The following is a 19,678-nucleotide window of genomic DNA, read 5'->3' on the forward strand; positions in this document are numbered from 1 at the left end:
TGTGGCTGAATCAAAATGATGTACATGATTTTGACAAAACCTACGGGAAATCTGCTCTAAACTAAACTATCATTGGAAAGAGTAGATTCTGAACGTCTAAAGAATACAAGAAATTAATGTATTTGCTTATACTAAACATTAATTATACTATTAGAATAAAACCTTCTCATTTTAGAGCTGCACACGGTTTTGCATGTAGTCATGATGATAGTGAAGTATTGACTGGTATGGCGCGATATTCAAATGCAAAATAAATATGACAAAGTTATGTGGCAGGTGTGGTTTCGATCAATAATGCCTAGTGGGCAACATCGCGGCCTCAAGACGGGCCCCAAGAGTTCTTTTTTTTTAATTTTTCTATTTCAATTTTATCATATTGCACTGCACACAATGAAACAAGGCCAGTAACCAGTATGGCACCTTGGTTATGGGGACAAAGTTTCATGAAACTAAGAGTCCCCTGAAGTTCATCGTCTCTTTCGCAATATTAGAATGTGAGCATGCTTAGAATCATGAGACTCGAATGAACCGACAATCTGCAGCTTCCGGGAAGACAGCGAACTGCTAGAGCACAACTGACAATTACTATAGTAAAGCATGCGTTGCAAATAAACCCCAAAGAGCAGCAGCTCAAGACGAAACCCCTTTCGCAACATTTCCCAATCAAGTTTTAGCCTGTGGCGTAGCGACGGTGGGCAGGTGGGGGAACGTCCCCTGGGCGCCACGCTTAGAGGGTGCGCCGAATTGACCAATTCAGCATCGATTCTGCGCCCTCCAAGCGATGAAAGTCAATTTAAGACCAATATTCAATTTCATTATAACCAAAATCAATTAGTGGTAGGCCCTATTTGTGCACATTTTCACGTGCTCCATGAGCAGCGAGCAATTGTTTCCCAAATCGGGGCGTCATTATGTATCCTTAGCGCTGGCCGCCACATAACCCCTTGCTACGTCACTGGTTTTAGGCGGACAATCCGGAAGACAGTGAATTACACGAGTTATCAGAGTTATCATGGTTATACGAGGAGATATCCTTATACGAGGAGGTATCCATATAAACTGCAGCACCGTCATGGATTTTTCATTTGAATATAGCGCCATACCAATTTCTGCATACTTGATTGAGGTTTTCCATGAGATTGTAAAAAAACCCATTATAAACAGCAGATGTTATAGTGGTTTTTTTTTTAAGTTTCCTAATAAGTTTCTGCTGGTACTCATGTACTAGAGAATGAGTTTTGATAGCTTAAGGACGGTCCATTCTTATTATACCTAAAACTGTGGGTGTGATTTGTTTGTAATAGCCAACGCATATGACTCTAGTGTCCTCTGTCATCGTGTGTTTTTCCCGCAAGTCCTTGGCATTGAAGTCAATTATCTATTTTCAGCTAACATTTATTCAATCAATTGACATGTTTTTGTTTCTATGAGGATGAAATTACGTGAACACAGCACAGAGATGTCAATAACTTTATATTTAGATAAAGCCTTTGGAGTTTGGGTGGTATTTCAAGCGTAGATCCTAAAGAAAATTAGGATGTGGTTCAATATGAAACTGTTTTAAATTTGAACAAACAAAGTGTACTCCATATAGTGAGAATTGTTTTTAAGGCAAATGGCACTGGGGACACAGGCAAAGTTAGAAGATATTACTTACGGAAATTCCTATTACAAAAGTGGCATTGTATAAGCCGAAAGGGTGTCCTTTAAGTGGCGTTGCATAATAGATAGGCATATAATATCAGAAATATGTTTTAATGTTAGATTTTTGTGTTTAAAGTTCATTCTATTAGTGTATTAACACATTTTTTAAAGAACTTTGTCCTGAAATTAGGCATATCGGGAAGTTGCTGAACACGCATGCACTTCTATTTATGATTATATCATAACATTTTACTCAAGTTAGACTATCTTTTGAATAAAGTGCTCAATCCCAAAAGGGAGAGCGTATAAGAACAGACCTTCCAGAATAGGTAGTCGTTACTCTGAGTTTCATGCCTAAAAGGCAATCGTCAGACGACATGATGAAATGCTTTGGGTGGACTACCATCTCTTGGGAATGTGAAAGAATATACATTCCATGGTGTCAACACAGTCAAAGTTTATTCAGAGTCAGTCTGTCTATCGGAGATAGTCAGAAAGTGCTCAACTGCAAAACAGGAGCGTATTAACAACATTTTACTCAAGTTAGACTATCTTTTGAATAAAGTGCTCAATCCCAAAAGGAGAGCGTATAAAATTGAAAGAACATACCTTCCAGAATAGGTAGTCGTTACTCTGATTCCAGAATAGGTAGTCGTTACTCTGATTCCAGAATAGGTAGTCGTTACTCTGATTCCAGAATAGGTAGTCGTTACTCTGATTCCAGAATAGGTAGTCGTTACCCTGATTCCAGAATAGGTAGTCGTTACTCTGATTCCAGAATAGGTAGTCGTTACTCTGATTCCAGAATAGGTAGTCGTTACTCTGAAAGTAACGACTACCTATTCTGGAAGGTCTGTTCTTTGAATTTTTATGATTATATCACAATATATTCGTTCACACTCAAATACAGATATATGACATTACTGCCTCTTGCAACGATACACATATAAAAAAATAAAATCGGTATTCTAGATATCTGTTTATTTCAGATGACCGCTTAAAGGTTAATAAAAGGCAACAGACATGACTGAAGGAAATATATTAAAAGTAGGAACAGGTGAAGAGCTTGACAAAACACTTCCATCAGTTAATGGATCGTTGAAGGCATTCTGTCAAAATTGCCAACCACTCCTTATATAGTTTGCAATAATTTTACAGGGAGATATGTTCATTTATTTCTTTGGAATTGTGCCTCCATACTTTTAAGGAATAAGATAGCAACGTTTGCACAATATTTTTTTGCGTTGGACATGAGAGCACATTAAACATATCGATATTTTTCTGAATACGAGGAATGTCCTTCTGATATCAACTAATTTAGATTTTTTGAAATTTACAATATAATACAAATTTTATGGCAAATTATTAAAAATTAATATTTCTTATATTTTTAATATTCGACCGTCCTGGAAGTGAACTTTACAAATCTAAGGATATAAGAAAATTTAAACCTTTCGTATTAAAGATACACTACCCCCCCCAAGACTTGAAATTTATAGGTCTTTTTGTTGTTTGCCTCGTGTGAATTATTGTGCAATTTTGGCTGAAAAGTGTTGACAAGATGTAAGTCCCTTAAGACATTTTGATACAATCCAAAAACTACTCGATCCTTTCTCTTGTTTTAAAAAATCAAGTTTTCGCCCAAAACTGTCTTAAATGGATCATCTTGTGAACCCTGTATTATACGGCACGCGGTATTTGTGCTTCAAAAAGATGCTGTACAATGTAAATACATTTATACCACTATTACTTTGGTAACAGTTAGGTAATTAGTATATAAACAGATGTTTATGTCTAAATTTTACTCAAACTAACATTTGAGAGAAAACCGATGCGGCAAAGACAAGGAATTCATCATTCCTGAACAGACACCTTTCTGCAATCTCTTGACAAACCCTATAAAGCGTACCAATTATCAAGTAATCTACATGATATCATCCAAAGAACAGTTTTGTTACACATTTGTGAGCTTTTAAAAATCTAGGTCACGATATCTTATTGGGATCGGCTGGGAATATAATGATGAGCTTTAAAGCAAATAGGGAAATATTACTGCTATCAGTTTCAAATACAGCGGTAAATCTTTTCTATATAACAATACAACAGAACACGATTCAAGTGACTTTTTGTCAAACATGTTATTCTTTTGCGCGGAAAAAGTAGAGCATATTCATTATTAAGCACGTTTTTGAATAGAGGTAATGCTTTCACAAAATGCATTGTAACATACCCAAGCATTTGTTGACATAACATATCTTTACCCTCGTCTTACTATACTGAGGAGTTTGCGTAACAGAAGCTTTCCACTCGGTTTGCAAAACGCTCATCTAAATCCCCAAATGACTTGCGATAATTGTGGTACCACGCATGCTTTGTTTTCATTCTGCGAAATAAACTACCTCTCTGGTTTTGTAATAATGTTGATAAAATAACTGTGGAACAATGGTGTTCTATATTTCGATGACTATTATATTCAGAGGAATATGACGCCAATAAGTATTGTACATTCAAAAGACTTTGTTGATCATATCTTCTGTAGTATTCTGCATAGTCCTTCTGTTCTATGGTGCATGTAGAGAATGCTTATGGAAGACGCTGTTCCACGTGCGGACATATTAGCCTCTAGCTCTGCTATTGAATCAATTGAAAATAGTGCAGAGTCGATTTTTAGAAAATGAAATCTGATTGCTGCTTTAGCTGTAACAACGGGCAAAAACCAACAACTGGGTAATCTTGTAATCGGTTAAAACATTTCGAATTTTGTCATGAGGTTTTTTGTTAAACCTTTTTTTCACCGCACTAAAGTAATCTTTCCCGTCTCTTGGTAAACTTTGTATCTCGTCTTCGTCATTCTGAATAATTTTGCACAGAGGTTGCACATACACACCCCTACTCCATACACACCCCACCCCACAAACACACCCAAAACACAGACATGGTAGGAATAAGCAGAGAAGGTAATGGTTAGTCGACTAGCTCATCGGTCGCTATGTTTTAAAATGGTGAGAAGGACAATGCTCGTAATACACATATCAGTCACTGCTTTTATCACATGGTCTTCATAGAAAACTTCCATTTCATAATCCAATAATGTAAGAAAAGAAACATTGTTAGAATATTTATCTAAGGTACAAAGGATTTTTAATAATAAATAATGGCGCCCAGTGGGAGCGATTTGATAATGCATGAAAGCAATGGTTTGTTAAGACACAAAAATAGAAAGAAAATGAAAATTAATTCATCTAACGATAGCTTTAGGCTTCCTATTGTACGCTTTGAAACGCATTTATGATTTACCTTTTTATTAAGGGGGCACTACACCCCTGCCCAATTTTGTGCCTATTTTTGCATTTTTCTCAAAATTATAGAGCACTGATGAGAAGTAAGATATACATATCATAGGGGCAAGGACTACAACTACTGCACTGGAAATTTTATTTCAGCACAGACAACAGTTGCGGAGTTACAGTCAAAAATGAGGGAAAACCAATATTTGATCAATAAATCAATAATTACTTGCCTTGAGTCCCTGAATTTTCAGTGCATAGTTGTAGTCCTTGCCCCTATAATATACATATCTTACTTGTCACCAATGCGCTATAATATTTGAGAAAAATTCAAAAATAGGCACAAAATTGGCCAGGGGTGTAGAAAGACAAAGATAGCATTGGGCTTCTTCCACTGCATAAAATATATATTTTTGTCTGAATATTCCAATACCGATTACATCATCTTTCTCATCATCATCGTCGTCATTCCGGCATGGGGTATGGAAGACTTAGATATTTGGTTTAAACTAGCAGCTTCAAACTATTAACCAGGTGTGCTCTTCATTTCCAACTTTATAACTTTTAATTATGTTAATTCTGGCATAACTTTTAATCTGAGACCGAATTAAAAAAAAAGACGCGAAGGCGCAGCGTGATTGGTTGCTGACTTGCGCAGTACGGCATTTTAAGTCTGGTTGACAGGACGTCATAAGTAAACTAGTCTTTTTAATTCGGTCTCGAATTAGAGTATTTAGAGCCTTGTACACTACATATATAAAAAGATATCATTTTACATCAGGTCCAAAGTTTAATTACGTTTTTAAAAGTAAATGGAAGGAAATTTGATTTTACACATTGGTTGTCAGAGTTGTGTCGAGTAAACACAAGAAGAGGATGTGTACATAACGGAAATTGACTTGACTTAATGTGCCAAAATACATGAGCCGGGAAATTGAAATTTAAAGAAAGGCAATATCCGTTATAGACATGAATAATGATATATGACTTATACAGCTGTGCGTAACCCGTAAATGAGTTTTGGATTTTTGTGAGTTGGGTTATTGGATATTGGAAGGGCGTATTATAGGGTGAGTAGACTTTGCGTGGTTCTTTTTACGAGAATCGATGTAACATATGAATAGTAAAAGAAGAGGAGTGGTCCGATTTTTCATGTTCTGTTTTTTATCTTTATAGATTGAGGCCTACCATGAAAACAGTACGTTTCCAAATTTTGAGTTGCATTGCTGCGGCTTTGATATGGGAAGCAGAAACGTGTGTAACAACACCCCCATAGGATAGTATATACACTTCTGGTGTGGTACCCACAATTCTCGCTATTCGCAATAAGGGCGCCGCCAGCGGTTTGCGATGTAATCGTGATGTATCATGGGAAAATCGTGATGTATCATGGGAAAAGTCGACATCAAGTCCGCGCAATACGAATATTACCATGCTATTACATAGGAGCACGTGAGAATATGTTTTAGTTTGTCAATATAGCGGTATTACACGCAAATCGATAGAGAAAAAATTAATTGTGCACATTTCAAATCACATTATTAAGTATTATTGAGTATCGATTCGCGTGTAACACCTTTATTTTGACAAACTAACAAAATATTGTCACGTGTTCCTATGTAATAGCATGGTAATATTCGTATTGCGCGGACTTGGATGTCGACCTTTTCCCATGATACATCACGATTACATCGCAAACCGCTGGCGGCGCCCTTATTGCGAATAGCGAGAATTCAACACGTTTTTATTTACACCATTTAAACGAAATATATCTCGGGCGTTTTACATCACTGGGGTTATGAGACAAATATGAGCTTTGTTCTGATAACAAAATCTCAGTTTTGATGCAAAAAATGGGGGATGAGGCTGTCTATCAAACAAAATACCATTTACTGTCAGACAAACCAACCACAAAAACATAGTTGAAATTACATTGGTAAAAATCCAAGATCATTAAATTGGTCTAAAAAGACTTCGAGACTGTATCAATATAGTGATGTTCTTTGTATGAATCCTAATCATGCAATAGGGAAGACTACTTTATAATTATGCAAAGTTTGTGTGTTATGATACTTCTGGGGAAACCCCAATGTTTACAATAACAAACATTGATGTCTATTTATGGATTGAGAATCCCAGATTTCACACAAGGATATGATTGTATTCCTGTGACTATGATATGTGAATGAGACTTTAATAGCTGGGACTTTGCAGTTTTAATTGGTTTGGTACAATATAGAAGCAAGAGATTTACGTGGCACATTTTATCAAGAAAGTTGTAGGTTGTTTAATGTGATTGAAGTCTATGTGCCTTTTAATAAAGGTTCCTGTAAGTCAGTCATTTTGAATTGCCAATAATGTGCTATTAATCCAGCAATATATAACAGCGGAGATTTCGAGGATAACAAAATGCGCTCCCTTTCAAAAAGGGAATATATTCTGCCGCCGACTTGCTGGATTCTGGTTTATGAAACAACACATCTGTCAATGTAAGTGGGAACAGAGCAGAACAACCTTTCATTTGTGACCTGTTTCTGAAGAAAGTGAGTGATTGGTGAAAGCAGCACTGTTTTGGAAATTATCATTTGTGCAAGGATTTTGTACGCATAGGACATTATTACGCAAGTCAGCAGTGGCGACAAGTTTGAATCAGGATATATATCAATTGTCCGGAACATTGCGTCCAAAAACAACTTTATAATCAACAACAAAAATAAGACTGCTGTGTAAGTACATATTTTAAATCAGGATAATTTGCCAATTGTATACATTCGTGTGTATGTGCAAGAACATTGTCCAATCATATTGTACTTTTCATTAAATATTCTATTGTTGTGCAATGTGAAGTGAAAATGGGTTAATTAAAGGTGTTTTTTGCTTTGGGTCGTTTTTGCCTTGGATCCGTAACAATATGCTAACCATCAGCAACTTTGAGGAGGTGTAATCATTATGTATTCTTAAACTTATAAATTCTTAATTTTTTCATTCAAGTAAATTGATAACTTCGGTTTCGCATTAAAATATCACGTTATCTTTAGTGTTTGGTTACCAGGCACTTTATATACTATCTATTTTAATATGGTCTAGTTATACAACCACATTATTCAAATATCCTATATAAGTTATACTTGAGGATGCTACAGAAATACGAGATTTATTGAAATAGTTTCACTACCATAGTAACTATATACTTCTTCTTACCTAAAACCTCATGTGGTTTTAGCTATATCATTCTGCCTACTTACTTTTTCTGTAATGTGCACAACACTCATGGAAAATGGTCATGAAAAGAGCCATATCAGTTAGACATCATAAAACCGTGTTTCATATTTTTATAGTTAGCGAATGTGTTGCGGTTTGCCATATAATTCCAGCTCGGAAAGAAGTAATTTCAAAATGTACGGGTTCTTTTTATTGAAACAACACTCTAAAGGAGATACATTAAATTACATCAATAATGTATCAACAGTGTTTATCATCGCAGCCTAACGTTTCTGTTTTTGTTTTGTGTTTTGGTTCTTTGTTCGGTTGGTTGGTTGATTGGTTTTGAGTATGCAAATTTATGAGATATACTGTTGTCGATTTACATCACATAGTAAGCAATATCGGAACCACAAAACATAAATTTCAGGTGGTATTACACATTGTTGACAGTTTCGCATGTGATGTCTGATTCTACTGTCCTTTTTCCCGCCAAGTCCTTCAAAGTCAATTATCTATTTGCAGCTAACATTTATTCAATCAATTGACTTGTTTTTGTTTCTATGAGGAGAGAATTACATGAACACAGCACAGATATGTCAATAACTTTAAATTAAGATCAAGCTGAGCTTCATTTTGGAGTCTTAGTATTATTCAAGCGTAGATCCTAGAGAGAATTAGGATAATGGTTCAATATTTAACTGTTGTAAATTTGCGAGTTAAACTTTCGAGTTAAACTTTCCTGTTGCAAATGATACATTTTTAGGCATGCGGCCCTTATTAACCCTCGTCCTACCAAGCCTTATTTACTACGTATCTTAACAAGGGGGGTGTGGTTACCACCCCCCTCGGGAATTCGTTATAAAGCACCCCACACTTGCGAAGTATTTTGCCTTTCATATACAGTAAATATGGATTTCACTCGAATATTGGATATTTTGCAGGTTTTTGAGTTTTTAACTCGAAGTACGCTCATTGTGCAGGTTTTCGAGTTTGTTACTCGAAATGCGCTCAAATGAACGAAGTTCGAGTTTAACTTTCCTGTTACAAATGAGACACTTTTCGCACATGCGGCCCTAAATCAAAGTGGTAAACACATATTATTAGGCCAAATGTTAATCTAGATTGATCTGAAGTATTTTGCCTTTCATATACTGTATACAGTAAATATGGATTTCACTCGAATATTGATCATTTTGCAGGTTTTCGAGTTTTTAACTCGATGTACGCTCATTTTGCAGGTTTTCGAGTTTGTTACTCGAAATGCGTTCAAATGAACGAAGTTCGAGTTTAACTTTCCTGTTGCAAATGATAAATTTTTCGCACACGCGGCCCTTAATCAAAGTGGTAAACACATATTATTAGGCCAAAGGTTAATCTAGATTGATCTGAAGTATTTTGCCTTTCATATACTGTATATAGTAAATATGGATTTCACTCGAATATTGATCATTTTGCAGGTTTTCGAGTTTTTAATTCGAAGTACGCTCATTTTGCAAGTTTTCGAGTTTGTTACTCGAAATGCGCTCAAATGAACGAAGTTCGAGTTAAACGTTTCTGTTGCAAATGATGCATTTGTCGCACATGCGGCCCTTAATCAAAGTGGTAAACACATATTATTTAGGCCAAAGGTTAATCTAAATTGATCTGAAGTATTTTGCCTTTCATATATAGTAAATATGGATTTCACTCGAATATTGATCATTTTGTAGGTTTTCGAGTTTTTAACTCGATCTACGCTCTTTTGCAGGTTTTCGAGTTTGTTACTCGAAATACGCTCAAATGAACGAAGTTCGAGTTAAACTTTCCTGTTGCAAATGATACATTAGTCGCACATGCGACCCTTAATTAAAGTGGTAAACACATATTATTAGGCCAAAGGTTAATCTAGATTGATCTGAAGTATTTTGCCTTTCATATACAGTAAATATGGATTTCACTCGAATATTGGTTATTTTGTAGGTTTTGGAGTTTTGAACTCGAAGTACGCTCATTTTGCAGGTTTTCGAGTTTGTTACTCGAAATGCGCTCAAATGAACGAAGTTCGAGTTAAACTTTTCTGTTGCAAATGATGCATTTGTCGCACATGCGGCCCTTAATCAAAGTGGTAAACACATATTATTAGGCCAAAGGTTAATCTAAATTGATCTGAAGTATTTTGCCTTTCATATATAGTAAATATGGATTTCACTCGAATATTGATCATTTTGTAGGTTTTCGAGTTTCTAACTCGAAGTACGCTCTTTTTGCAGGTTTTCGAGTTTGTTACTCGAAATGCGCTCAAATGAACGAAGTTCGAGTTAAACTTTTCTGTTGCAATGATGCATTTGTCGCACATGCGACCCTTAATCAAAGTGGTAAACACATTTTATTAGGCCAAAGGTTGATCTAGATTGATCTGAAGTATTTTGCCTTTCATATATAGTAAATATGGATTTCACTCGAATATTGGTTATTTTGTAGGTTTTGGAGTTTTGAACTCGAAGTACGCTCATTTTGCAGGTTTTCGAGTTTGTTACTCGAAATGCGCTCAAATGAACGAAGTTCGAGTTAAACGTTTCTGTTGCAAATGATGCATTTGTCGCACATGCGGCCCTTAATCAAAGTGGTAAACACATATTATTAGGCCAAATGTTAATCTAGATTGATCTGAAGTATTTTGCCTTTCATATATAGTAAATATGGACGAGACTCGAATATTAATCATTTTGCAGGTTTTCGAATTTTTAACTCGAAGAACGCTCATTTTGCAGGTTTTCGAGTTTGTAACTCGAAATGCGCTCAAATGAACGAAGTTCGAGTTAAACTTTCCTGTTACAAATGATACATTTTTCGCACATGCGCATGCACAAAAGAAATGTGTGCTAAAGCTTAAATAAAAGCGTTTTGGGTTACGGTAAACTTATCTGTTGGGGTGTTGGATCCCGGGCTGGATACCACGATACCACCCCTTCGTTGGACTATATGGTTAATCTAATGATCTGAAGTAAATTTAGTTTACCTTACATTATGAGGTATGAATGAAACTCGAACATTTAAAATTTTGCAGATTCTCGAATTTAAAACTCGAAGTAGGCTCATGTTAAAGGTTTTCGAGTTTGAAACTCGACGTATGCCAAAATGAACGATTTTCGAGCTATATAAAAAGTAGAGGGTGCTAAAACTAAATAAAAGCGTTTTAGGGTTACGTTAAAGTCATCCGTAAGGGGAGTTGGATACCACGGTACCATGCACCCCCTGCGTTAGAGTAGGGTTAATCTAATATGATGTGAAGTAGTTTGCTTTTCATTATAATAGGTATAAATGAAACTCTAAAATTAAACATTTTACAGATTTTCGAGTATAAAACTCGAAGTAGGCTCATTTTGCAGGTTTTCGAGTTTGAAACTTGAAGTATGCTAAAATGAACGATTTTCTAGTTTGAATTTTCTGATGCAGATTTTCCTTTTTCTCGTTATCCACGAGCCCTTAATATAATGGTAACGTGTATATATCCCGGTATATATATAAGTTAACCCTAGTCTAATTTTAGTCATTCTGGTATCAATGTAGGCCTACTCGGGAGGGTAATACCCCGAGGTTAATACCTATCCACTAGTAGGCCTACCCTTTTTATGAACAACTAGTGTGCTTTTTACCGGGGCTTTTACGAATTCCGTGGAGAACGTAATAACAAATTGGATAGAGAAGGGTTAAACATTTGTGCTTTCTCTTCATGTCGGAGAGGGACATCCTATAGCCTACTTCAAAAGCAGATTGAAAATTAAAATTGCAACTCGATACTCGAAAATTGAACTCGATACTCGAAGATTTCAACTCGATACTCGAAAATTGCAACTCGATACTCGAAGATTTCAACTCGATACTCGAAAATTTCAACTCGATACTCGAAAATTTCAACTCGATACTCGAAAATTGCAACTCGATACTCGAAAATTGCAACTCGATACTCGAAGATTTCAACTCGATACTCGACAATTGCAACTCGATACTCGAAAATTTCAACTCGATACTCGAAAATTTCAACTCGATACTCGAAAATTTCAACTCGATACTCGAAAATTTCAACTCGATACTCGAAAATTTCAACTCGATACTCGAAAATTTCAACTCGATACTCGAAAATTTCAACTCGATACTCGACAATTGCAACTCGATACTCGAAAATTTCAACTCGATACTCGAAAATTTCAACTCGATACTCGAAAATTTCAACTCGATACTCGAAAATTTCAACTCGATACTCGAAAATTTCAACTCGATACTCGAAAATTTCAACTCGATACTCGACAATTGCAACTCGATACTCGAAAATTTCAACTCGATACTCGAAAATTTCAACTCGATACTCGAAAATTTCAACTCGATACTCGAAAATTTCAACTCGATACTCGAAAATTTCAACTCGATACTCGAAAATTTCAACTCGATACTCGACAATTGCAACTCGATACTTGACAATTTCAACTCGATACTCGAAAATTTCAACTCGATACTCGAAAATTTCAACTCGATACTCGAAAATTTCAACTCGATACTCGAAAATTTCAACTCGATACTCGAAAATTGCAACTCGATACTCGAAAATTTCAACTCGATACTCGAAAATTTCAACTCGATACTCGAAAATTTCAACTCGATACTCGAAAATTTCAACTCGATACTCGAAAATTTCAACTCGATACTCGAAAATTGCAACTCGATACTCGAAAATTGCAACTCGAAACTCGATACTCGAACTCAAAACTCGATACTCGAAGATTAGCAACACTCCCTGGAGATAGCTGCCTAGCCACTATGCTTCGCCACTCAGCTCTGTTGTTTGCCATCCGACCGACTTCTACTACGGATTGGATTCCCACTGCACTGCAGTTTGCTTTAATGTTGTCCATCCAGCGCATTGGGGGTCTTCCTTTAGGTCGTTTCCCTGGGATTCTTCCTTCTAATACGATTTTTGGATATCTGGATGGAGGCATTCTTTTCACATGGCCATAGTAGGACAGCTGTTTTGCACGGATCTTGTTCATTACAGTGCACTGGTAATCAAGGGTGTCTCTGATTGAGGTGTTCCTAATCCTGTCCCTTCTAGTAACACCCAGGATTTTTCTGAGACAAGCCATTTCAAATACCAGAAGTCGCTGCTCATCACGTTTTTGATTGTCCAGGCTTCAGAGGCATAGGTTGCTATAGAAAGCACCAGTACTTTGTACAATTCCAATTTTGTTATGGTGGATATTTCTTTGGATTTCCAGATGGGGTTGAGTTTTTGCATGATGCCCATGGCCAAGCCAATTCTCCTTTTGATGTCCTTCTCGCTGCTTGCCTTTTCAGTGATCACTCCACCTAGATAGATGAATGATTCCACCTGCTCAAGGGTGGAATTTCCAATGGATATGGTGGCTTTTGCTGTTTCTCTACCAATCACCTGGACTTCGGTTTTAGCGATGTTTATGGTCAGACCAAACTTCATGCTTTCATTGTGTACTTTGTCGACTAGAGTTTGGAGGTTAATTTCAGAGTCGGCCAGTAAAACAATATCATCGGCAAATCTCAGGTTGTTGATGAGCTGTCCTTGAATTGTAATTCCAATGCTGACATCTTCAATAGCTAGGCGTAGGACCAGTTCCAGCAAGATGTTAAACAGCTGGGGGTGAGAATGCATCCCTGTCTGACTCCTGTTTGAGTGGTGAACCAGTTTGTCAGCTCTTCATTCACTCTTACTGCACTTTTAGAGGTGTTATATAAGGCTTGGAGAAGTCTAACCATTTTTCTAGAGTAGCCTAGGTGGTCCATAGCCTTCCAAAGACATTCTTGCCAAACAGTATCAAAAGCTTTTTGATAGTCGATGTAGCAGGAGTATAGTGGTTTCCCTATCTCCGTGCATTTTTCAGCCAGTTGTCGTAGCGAAAACAATTGGTCCACTGTACTCCTGCCTGCTCTAAATCCTGCCTGAGATTCTGAGAGGATCTCTTCAGTTTTCTTCTGGATTCTAGATTGGATGATCGAGCAAAATACTTTCTCTGCCAAGCTCAGGAGGCTGATACCTCTGTAATTTCCACAGTCCATTTTATCCTTTTTCTTATATATGGGGACAATGATTGCCTTCCCCCCAGTCCTCAGGAATTACTTCAGACTCCCATATCTTGTTACAGAGTTTTAGGAGAGCATTACATCCAGCTTCTCCTGCTGCCTTGATTTCTTCCGCTGATATACCATCTTCTCCTGCTGCTTTATTTCCCTTGAGGCGTTTGATGGCCAGTTCCACTTCAGATTTGAGAATGTGGGGCTCTATGTCTTCTGTTGAAGTACTTGGTAGAGACTGTAAGATACTTGTATCGGATGGGATGGGTTGATTATACAGCTCTTCATAGTTTTCTTTCCATCTGTCCTTTATTTTCTTGTCATCGGTGAGCACCTCGCCACCTTTGTCCTTTACACCTCTCATACGAGTAGATTTTCATCCAGTGATGGTCTTGATGGTAGTGTAACCCTCTTTGGTTTTCTTTGCATCATTTACATGCTCCACATCTTTGCACAGATTTTGAAGCCATACTTCTTTGCACTCTTTACACTTCCGTTTTATTTCTCTGTTGAGAAAGGTGTACCTTGGCTTTTTTGTGTTGTCTTTGGATCTTTCCTGCTTCACCTTACTTCTTTCTTCCGTCAGCTTAAGAACTTCGGCAGTTAACCAAGGTTTTTGTCTCTGAGGTTTCTTTGCTCCTAGGACCTTGTCAGCTGTTTCATTAAATCCTGACTTAATATTCTGCCATAGCTCTTCCGTCTCTATGTCTGTGTCGGGTAGTTCAATTAGTGGGTTAAATTTTCCACCAATTGTTACTTGGTAGTCACTGTAAGTCTGCTGTAGGTACAGTTTGCTTACATCAAATTTCTTGATCTTGCATTGTTTCCCTCTGGATCTAAGTTTCAGTTTAATGTTGCCTAAAACAAGTTGGTGGTCAGATCCGATGTCTGCGCTGGGAAAGCTGCGCGAGGAAGTCACGCTCGTTTTCCATTTTTGTCGTATTAGGATAAAATCGATCTTGTTCCTTGTGGAACGATCTGGGGATTCCCAGGTCCACTGGCGACTTGGTTTGGATTCTTTGAAGAGAGTGTTTGTAATACACAGGCTATTCGATGAACAAAAGCTGAGCAGCTTTTCACCTCTGTCGTTTGCTTCTCCAACACCAAACTTCCCAATAACGCCATTCCATGGTTCCCAGTCGATACCAACTTTCGCGTTGAAATCACCCATGATGATAAGGATGTCTTTATTTAAACAAATTTTAATAAAGGTGTTTTATTTATTTCCAATTGCAGTTGGTCATAAAAGTCTTCAATTAGCTTCGTCTGGGTATGACGTTGTAGGTGCATACACCTGCATAATGGTAGCTGTTCCTATTTGAGTGCGAAGCCTTGCTGTAATTAGCCTTTCTGAAATAGGATTGTAGCCGAGGAGTGATCTCTGGGCATTCTTGTTGAGAATTAAGGCAACCCCTGCTCTGTGAGTAGATCCACTACCGGCGCTCAATATTTGGTAACCATCTTGTGTGAAATCCCCTGATTCTATCCAATGGGTTTCTGATATACCCATTTTCTCTCACTTGTAGTTCTCCAATTGGTGAATAAGTAATTCTAAGTTGCCAGGCTGGTGAAGGGTCCTGCCATTCCATGTCCCGATACCAATCTTTTTCTTGGCATGTAAAAGTGCCCTTCTATCATCAGGGTTATTAGCAGCATCCCGTCTAATTGGGTTTCGGAGTGGTGTTCGCCCTGCTGTAGGAGGACCATCACTCTTTCCGATTGGCTTTAGGGTGGTGCATCATCATGCACTGGATGGTGATCCAGGCCCTGAGTTAGTCGGTGCGAATGTAAATCCGGGGCTTTAACCCGGGTGCTGTTTGTTGAACTCATCATAGTGGTTAAGTTTCAGTGGTCTAAACCAAGGTCACTAACTGGTGGCTTTGTTAGATTTATTTCTCCTCCTAACTGTAGACAAACCTGGAGATAAGGCTCGATGATCTTGAAGATGATGTCATACAGTAAGCAAAATCTGCAACCCTCCAGACTGCTCCAACAGCCTTTCAGATCACAAACTATTGCCCCCAGAGCCCCCGTCTGTTAACTCTACCGCAAGGCAAAGCCGTAACAGGTGGTACGCGATTGACTTGCAATCTTCGTGAACGTAGGGGTTGGTAACTACAGAGAGGCGATTAGGAACAGGAGGACTGATGGAAATGCCTCTTGTGCCTACAACCTGAAAGTATAGTAAGAATAGCAAAGCAAGCAAAGGGTAAGAAGCATGCAGAAGAAAGGCAAGGGCATGCAGGGAGAAAGATGGGTTAGGTAGGGAGAGCAAAGCTGGTTAGAGTTGCGCTTCATGCAGCCAATTTTACCACCTAGCGCTTCATGCAGCCAGTTTTACCACCGAGTGTTATCATCGACTGCAAAATGAAATTGTACTTGTACATTTAGAGTGCTTACTCTTGACAGTGTTTAGTCCTGCATTGTCGTGACCGCTATCGTTTAAGAGGGATGCCGCTGCAATGTAATGGCCAAGCGTAGTGGCCACCAACAGAGTCAGCGGTGGAGTTATACATTGCTACCTAAACCATGCCACTCCATCTTGAAGAAAGCCCCAACCCAAACTTTAAATCCAAAATAAGGATCAAATGATATCCATCAATCAAAGTAAATGTTAGGATAATACAACATAATAGACGTCAGAGACAGTGAGCCATGTTCAAAAATACCTTATATAAGACTTTTAAGACTTTTAAAGAAGTGTTTTGTTGCTTCTGGGAATTCCGGATTTAATTATGGTAGAGGAGATGTGTTTTCTCCATTACTGACTTTAAATTGTGGATAGATGCAGTAAATGAAAAAGAATTTTCATCCAGACTGACTACAATTAACATCTACCTGTTGACAGTTCGTCCTCCACGCCCTTGAGATGGTTGGTTTGCTCAGGTTTTCCGTCTCAAAGGAATCCATATGACATGGTGGTTAAGGATGCAACCATGTGGAGACAATCATAGTCTTATAAAGCAGTATTACAAGATTTTAATTTCCTGGCTTACGTCTTGATGACGTCTTGACCACTTATATTATGGACCACTTATAGTCATTTAATATAAAATTCTCCCGAACAACATGCTGCGAGCTGAATACAAAGGATAATACATTTCTGTTTCCTTAATTGGGTATAATATCACCCATTCCACACACACACACACACACACACACACCACACACACACCCCACACCCCACACACACCCCAACACCCACCACACCCCACCCACCCCAACACACCCCCACCCATCACCACCCACACAAACAGAAACGTAGCCAAAAAGTAACTTGACATTCCCTTTCTTATTTTACATGTTTGCAAGGAAAAAACATAAACACTTTTAAACCGACAAAACTGAGTCCTAATTTTGTCGCTCTCTCAGTTTGCACCGAGCGCCAGATTTTTTTTAATCACATGAGGTATTTGGTATCACTGCATACTCGAAATTTGCACAAACATTTATGGAGATAAGAGTAACGATTATAAAGAAGCATTGTTTACGCATTTTAATGGCAACTAGGCATACTTAAGTATGTTTGCAACTACTAAAGTATATTGTCAATGTGAGAATTGAACACTTTAAGTTCTACCAATGTATGTTTAGGTTTGTTTAGGTAGTATATTGTCATTGAAATGGCTGAAGACACATATTTCACTGACGCAATAGACGTAATCGACATTATCTCCATGGACATAAGATATGCATACGTCTCCCCTTGACATTTTGACAGTTGTAAACTCTATTATTGTTTAAGTGACGGAAAGTATTGTTTAATGGGATAAGGCGTATTTGATTCTTGGAAGTGTATATCAATATAATCTCCAGTTATTTAAAAACACATCAGATAAGTAACTTTCTCTTTTATATTGTAAGGTCACGTCTAAATATCTTTTTTTTTTTAAATTGATACCTACTTTGTTTTGATGGCCATGCTACTGTTACCACGAAAAGAGTCACTGCAGCATTATTTATCAAGAAAAAAACTGTGGTACAAAATTTGCAAAACAACATGTCATTTCGTTGCAAATCATTTTTATTGTTTTTATGACATATGGCCATCAACACACCATTCAATGGTTATTATTGTTGCCACGTGAGGCTCCTAGTAAGGGATCACATTAAGGACAGATGAATGAATATAGTCTTTCCCAAGTATGTATTCTTAGTCAGTGGGTTTTGTTCAGGTTGCAAGCGCTAAATTTCATTGGTTCATCCTGAAACTAATATAATCTCTAGGTTCATGGGTGTTGTCTATGAGGCAATAGAGGACAGTGGCCGCGTCGTCAAGGGACACCCTTGTCGAGACGCGAGTATAAAGCGCAGTGTATGTGCATAGTTAGTGTGTAATACTCACACGCGATCAAAGTAAACGCCATTGAAGTAAAGCAATTTTAAGCAAATTGAGGCCTATTGACCTTGGCTTGTTTTGATGTTTTACGTATCAAAATGGTTATTTTGAAATTAGATGACCTTTTCTCGCCACAAAGCTATAGTAGCAGTACAGCCCAACACCACCACCCCGGTACCTGCCAACCTACCGGGCTCACCCAATATTAGGGATTTTCCGAAATCGTCTGACTCTCAATAGGCAGTAACCACAACAAAAAGCAGAAGAAAATGAATCCGAAATGACGTTACAAGCGACAAGAATGTGTTCATAATATCATCGTTTCGTCTTGACTGTCTAATAATAATATTCCAAACAAGAAATAGTGGATTTTTAATTAGATATTCTTTTATCAAATAGACTCAAGTTATTTTATTATGGAAATCCTTGACTTTCATGAAGGAAGCGAATCATGTTTTGTTCTTACTATACATAGATGAGCCTTGCATTCATTAAATTGTTTTCATAAGTAATTGGTAGAGTGTTTTAGATGTTGAAGTGCTATTACGTCAAACATCCATTGTCATTCCTTAAGTTGCAACTTATGTATTTAGAATAAAATCAAAATAATTATGATAATAATGTCCTATTTCGCATAAAAAGCAATTGATGTTATTAACATACACATATTTAAAAGTTGTAACTTAGAGAGCTGCAAATGAATACACGAGTTGTACCAACTTACGAAACAACCCAGGCCATTGTATACGAACGTTTTACTGCACGTGTACAGGCTATACGATAGAGCTTGGCCAGTGAAATAGATTATTCTTCAGAGATAAGGTTGATCATAATTTATTCATTACCTCTGTCACATTCACAGCAGAAATGGGTCAAAACTGTCACTCTCACTGCATCGTGTGCCCTCGCCATTTGTCCAGTTCTAATTATACACGGTCAATTCTCGGAAATCACTCTTTTTCAAATTGATACGGATACGGAACTGTCAACTTTAGATGTTCCATGAATGATTGCACGGGTTTGTTTCACTCACACCGTTAGTCAGATCCAGGAAAATATTAATGGTCATGATTATGAATTACTTATTATATGGTAAAGCTACAAGTTCCATTTACTACAATGCACT

The 19,678-nt window shown here is 37.5% G+C and overlaps 2 protein-coding genes across 2 annotated transcripts; both read right to left on the bottom strand.

Annotated features, from left to right (window-relative positions):
- Positions 1-14,211: 14,211 nt before the first annotated feature.
- On the bottom strand, positions 14,212-14,577 carry LOC140157948 (uncharacterized). The gene has a single exon (XM_072181196.1). The coding sequence runs from the start codon at positions 14,575-14,577 to the stop codon at positions 14,212-14,214; it is 366 nt and encodes a 121-aa protein (XP_072037297.1).
- Positions 14,578-14,589: 12 nt separating this feature from the next.
- LOC140157949 (uncharacterized) lies at positions 14,590-15,384 on the bottom strand. The gene has a single exon (XM_072181197.1). It carries the CDS (start codon positions 15,382-15,384, stop codon positions 14,590-14,592), a length of 795 nt encoding a protein of 264 aa, XP_072037298.1.
- Between the last annotated feature and the right edge of the window lie 4,294 nt (positions 15,385-19,678).

This window comes from Amphiura filiformis, chromosome 7 (genome assembly GCF_039555335.1).
Source record: "Amphiura filiformis chromosome 7, Afil_fr2py, whole genome shotgun sequence".
NCBI lineage: Eukaryota > Metazoa > Echinodermata > Ophiuroidea > Amphilepidida > Amphiuridae > Amphiura > Amphiura filiformis.

What these genes read in the sequence shown, in the direction of transcription:
- LOC140157948 (XM_072181196.1), bottom strand. Translation starts at nt 14,577, where the DNA reads ATGAGAGGTGTAAAGGACAAAGGTGGCGAGGTGCTCACCGATGACAAG.
- LOC140157949 (XM_072181197.1), bottom strand. Translation starts at nt 15,384, where the DNA reads ATGGGTGATTTCAACGCGAAAGTTGGTATCGACTGGGAACCATGGAAT.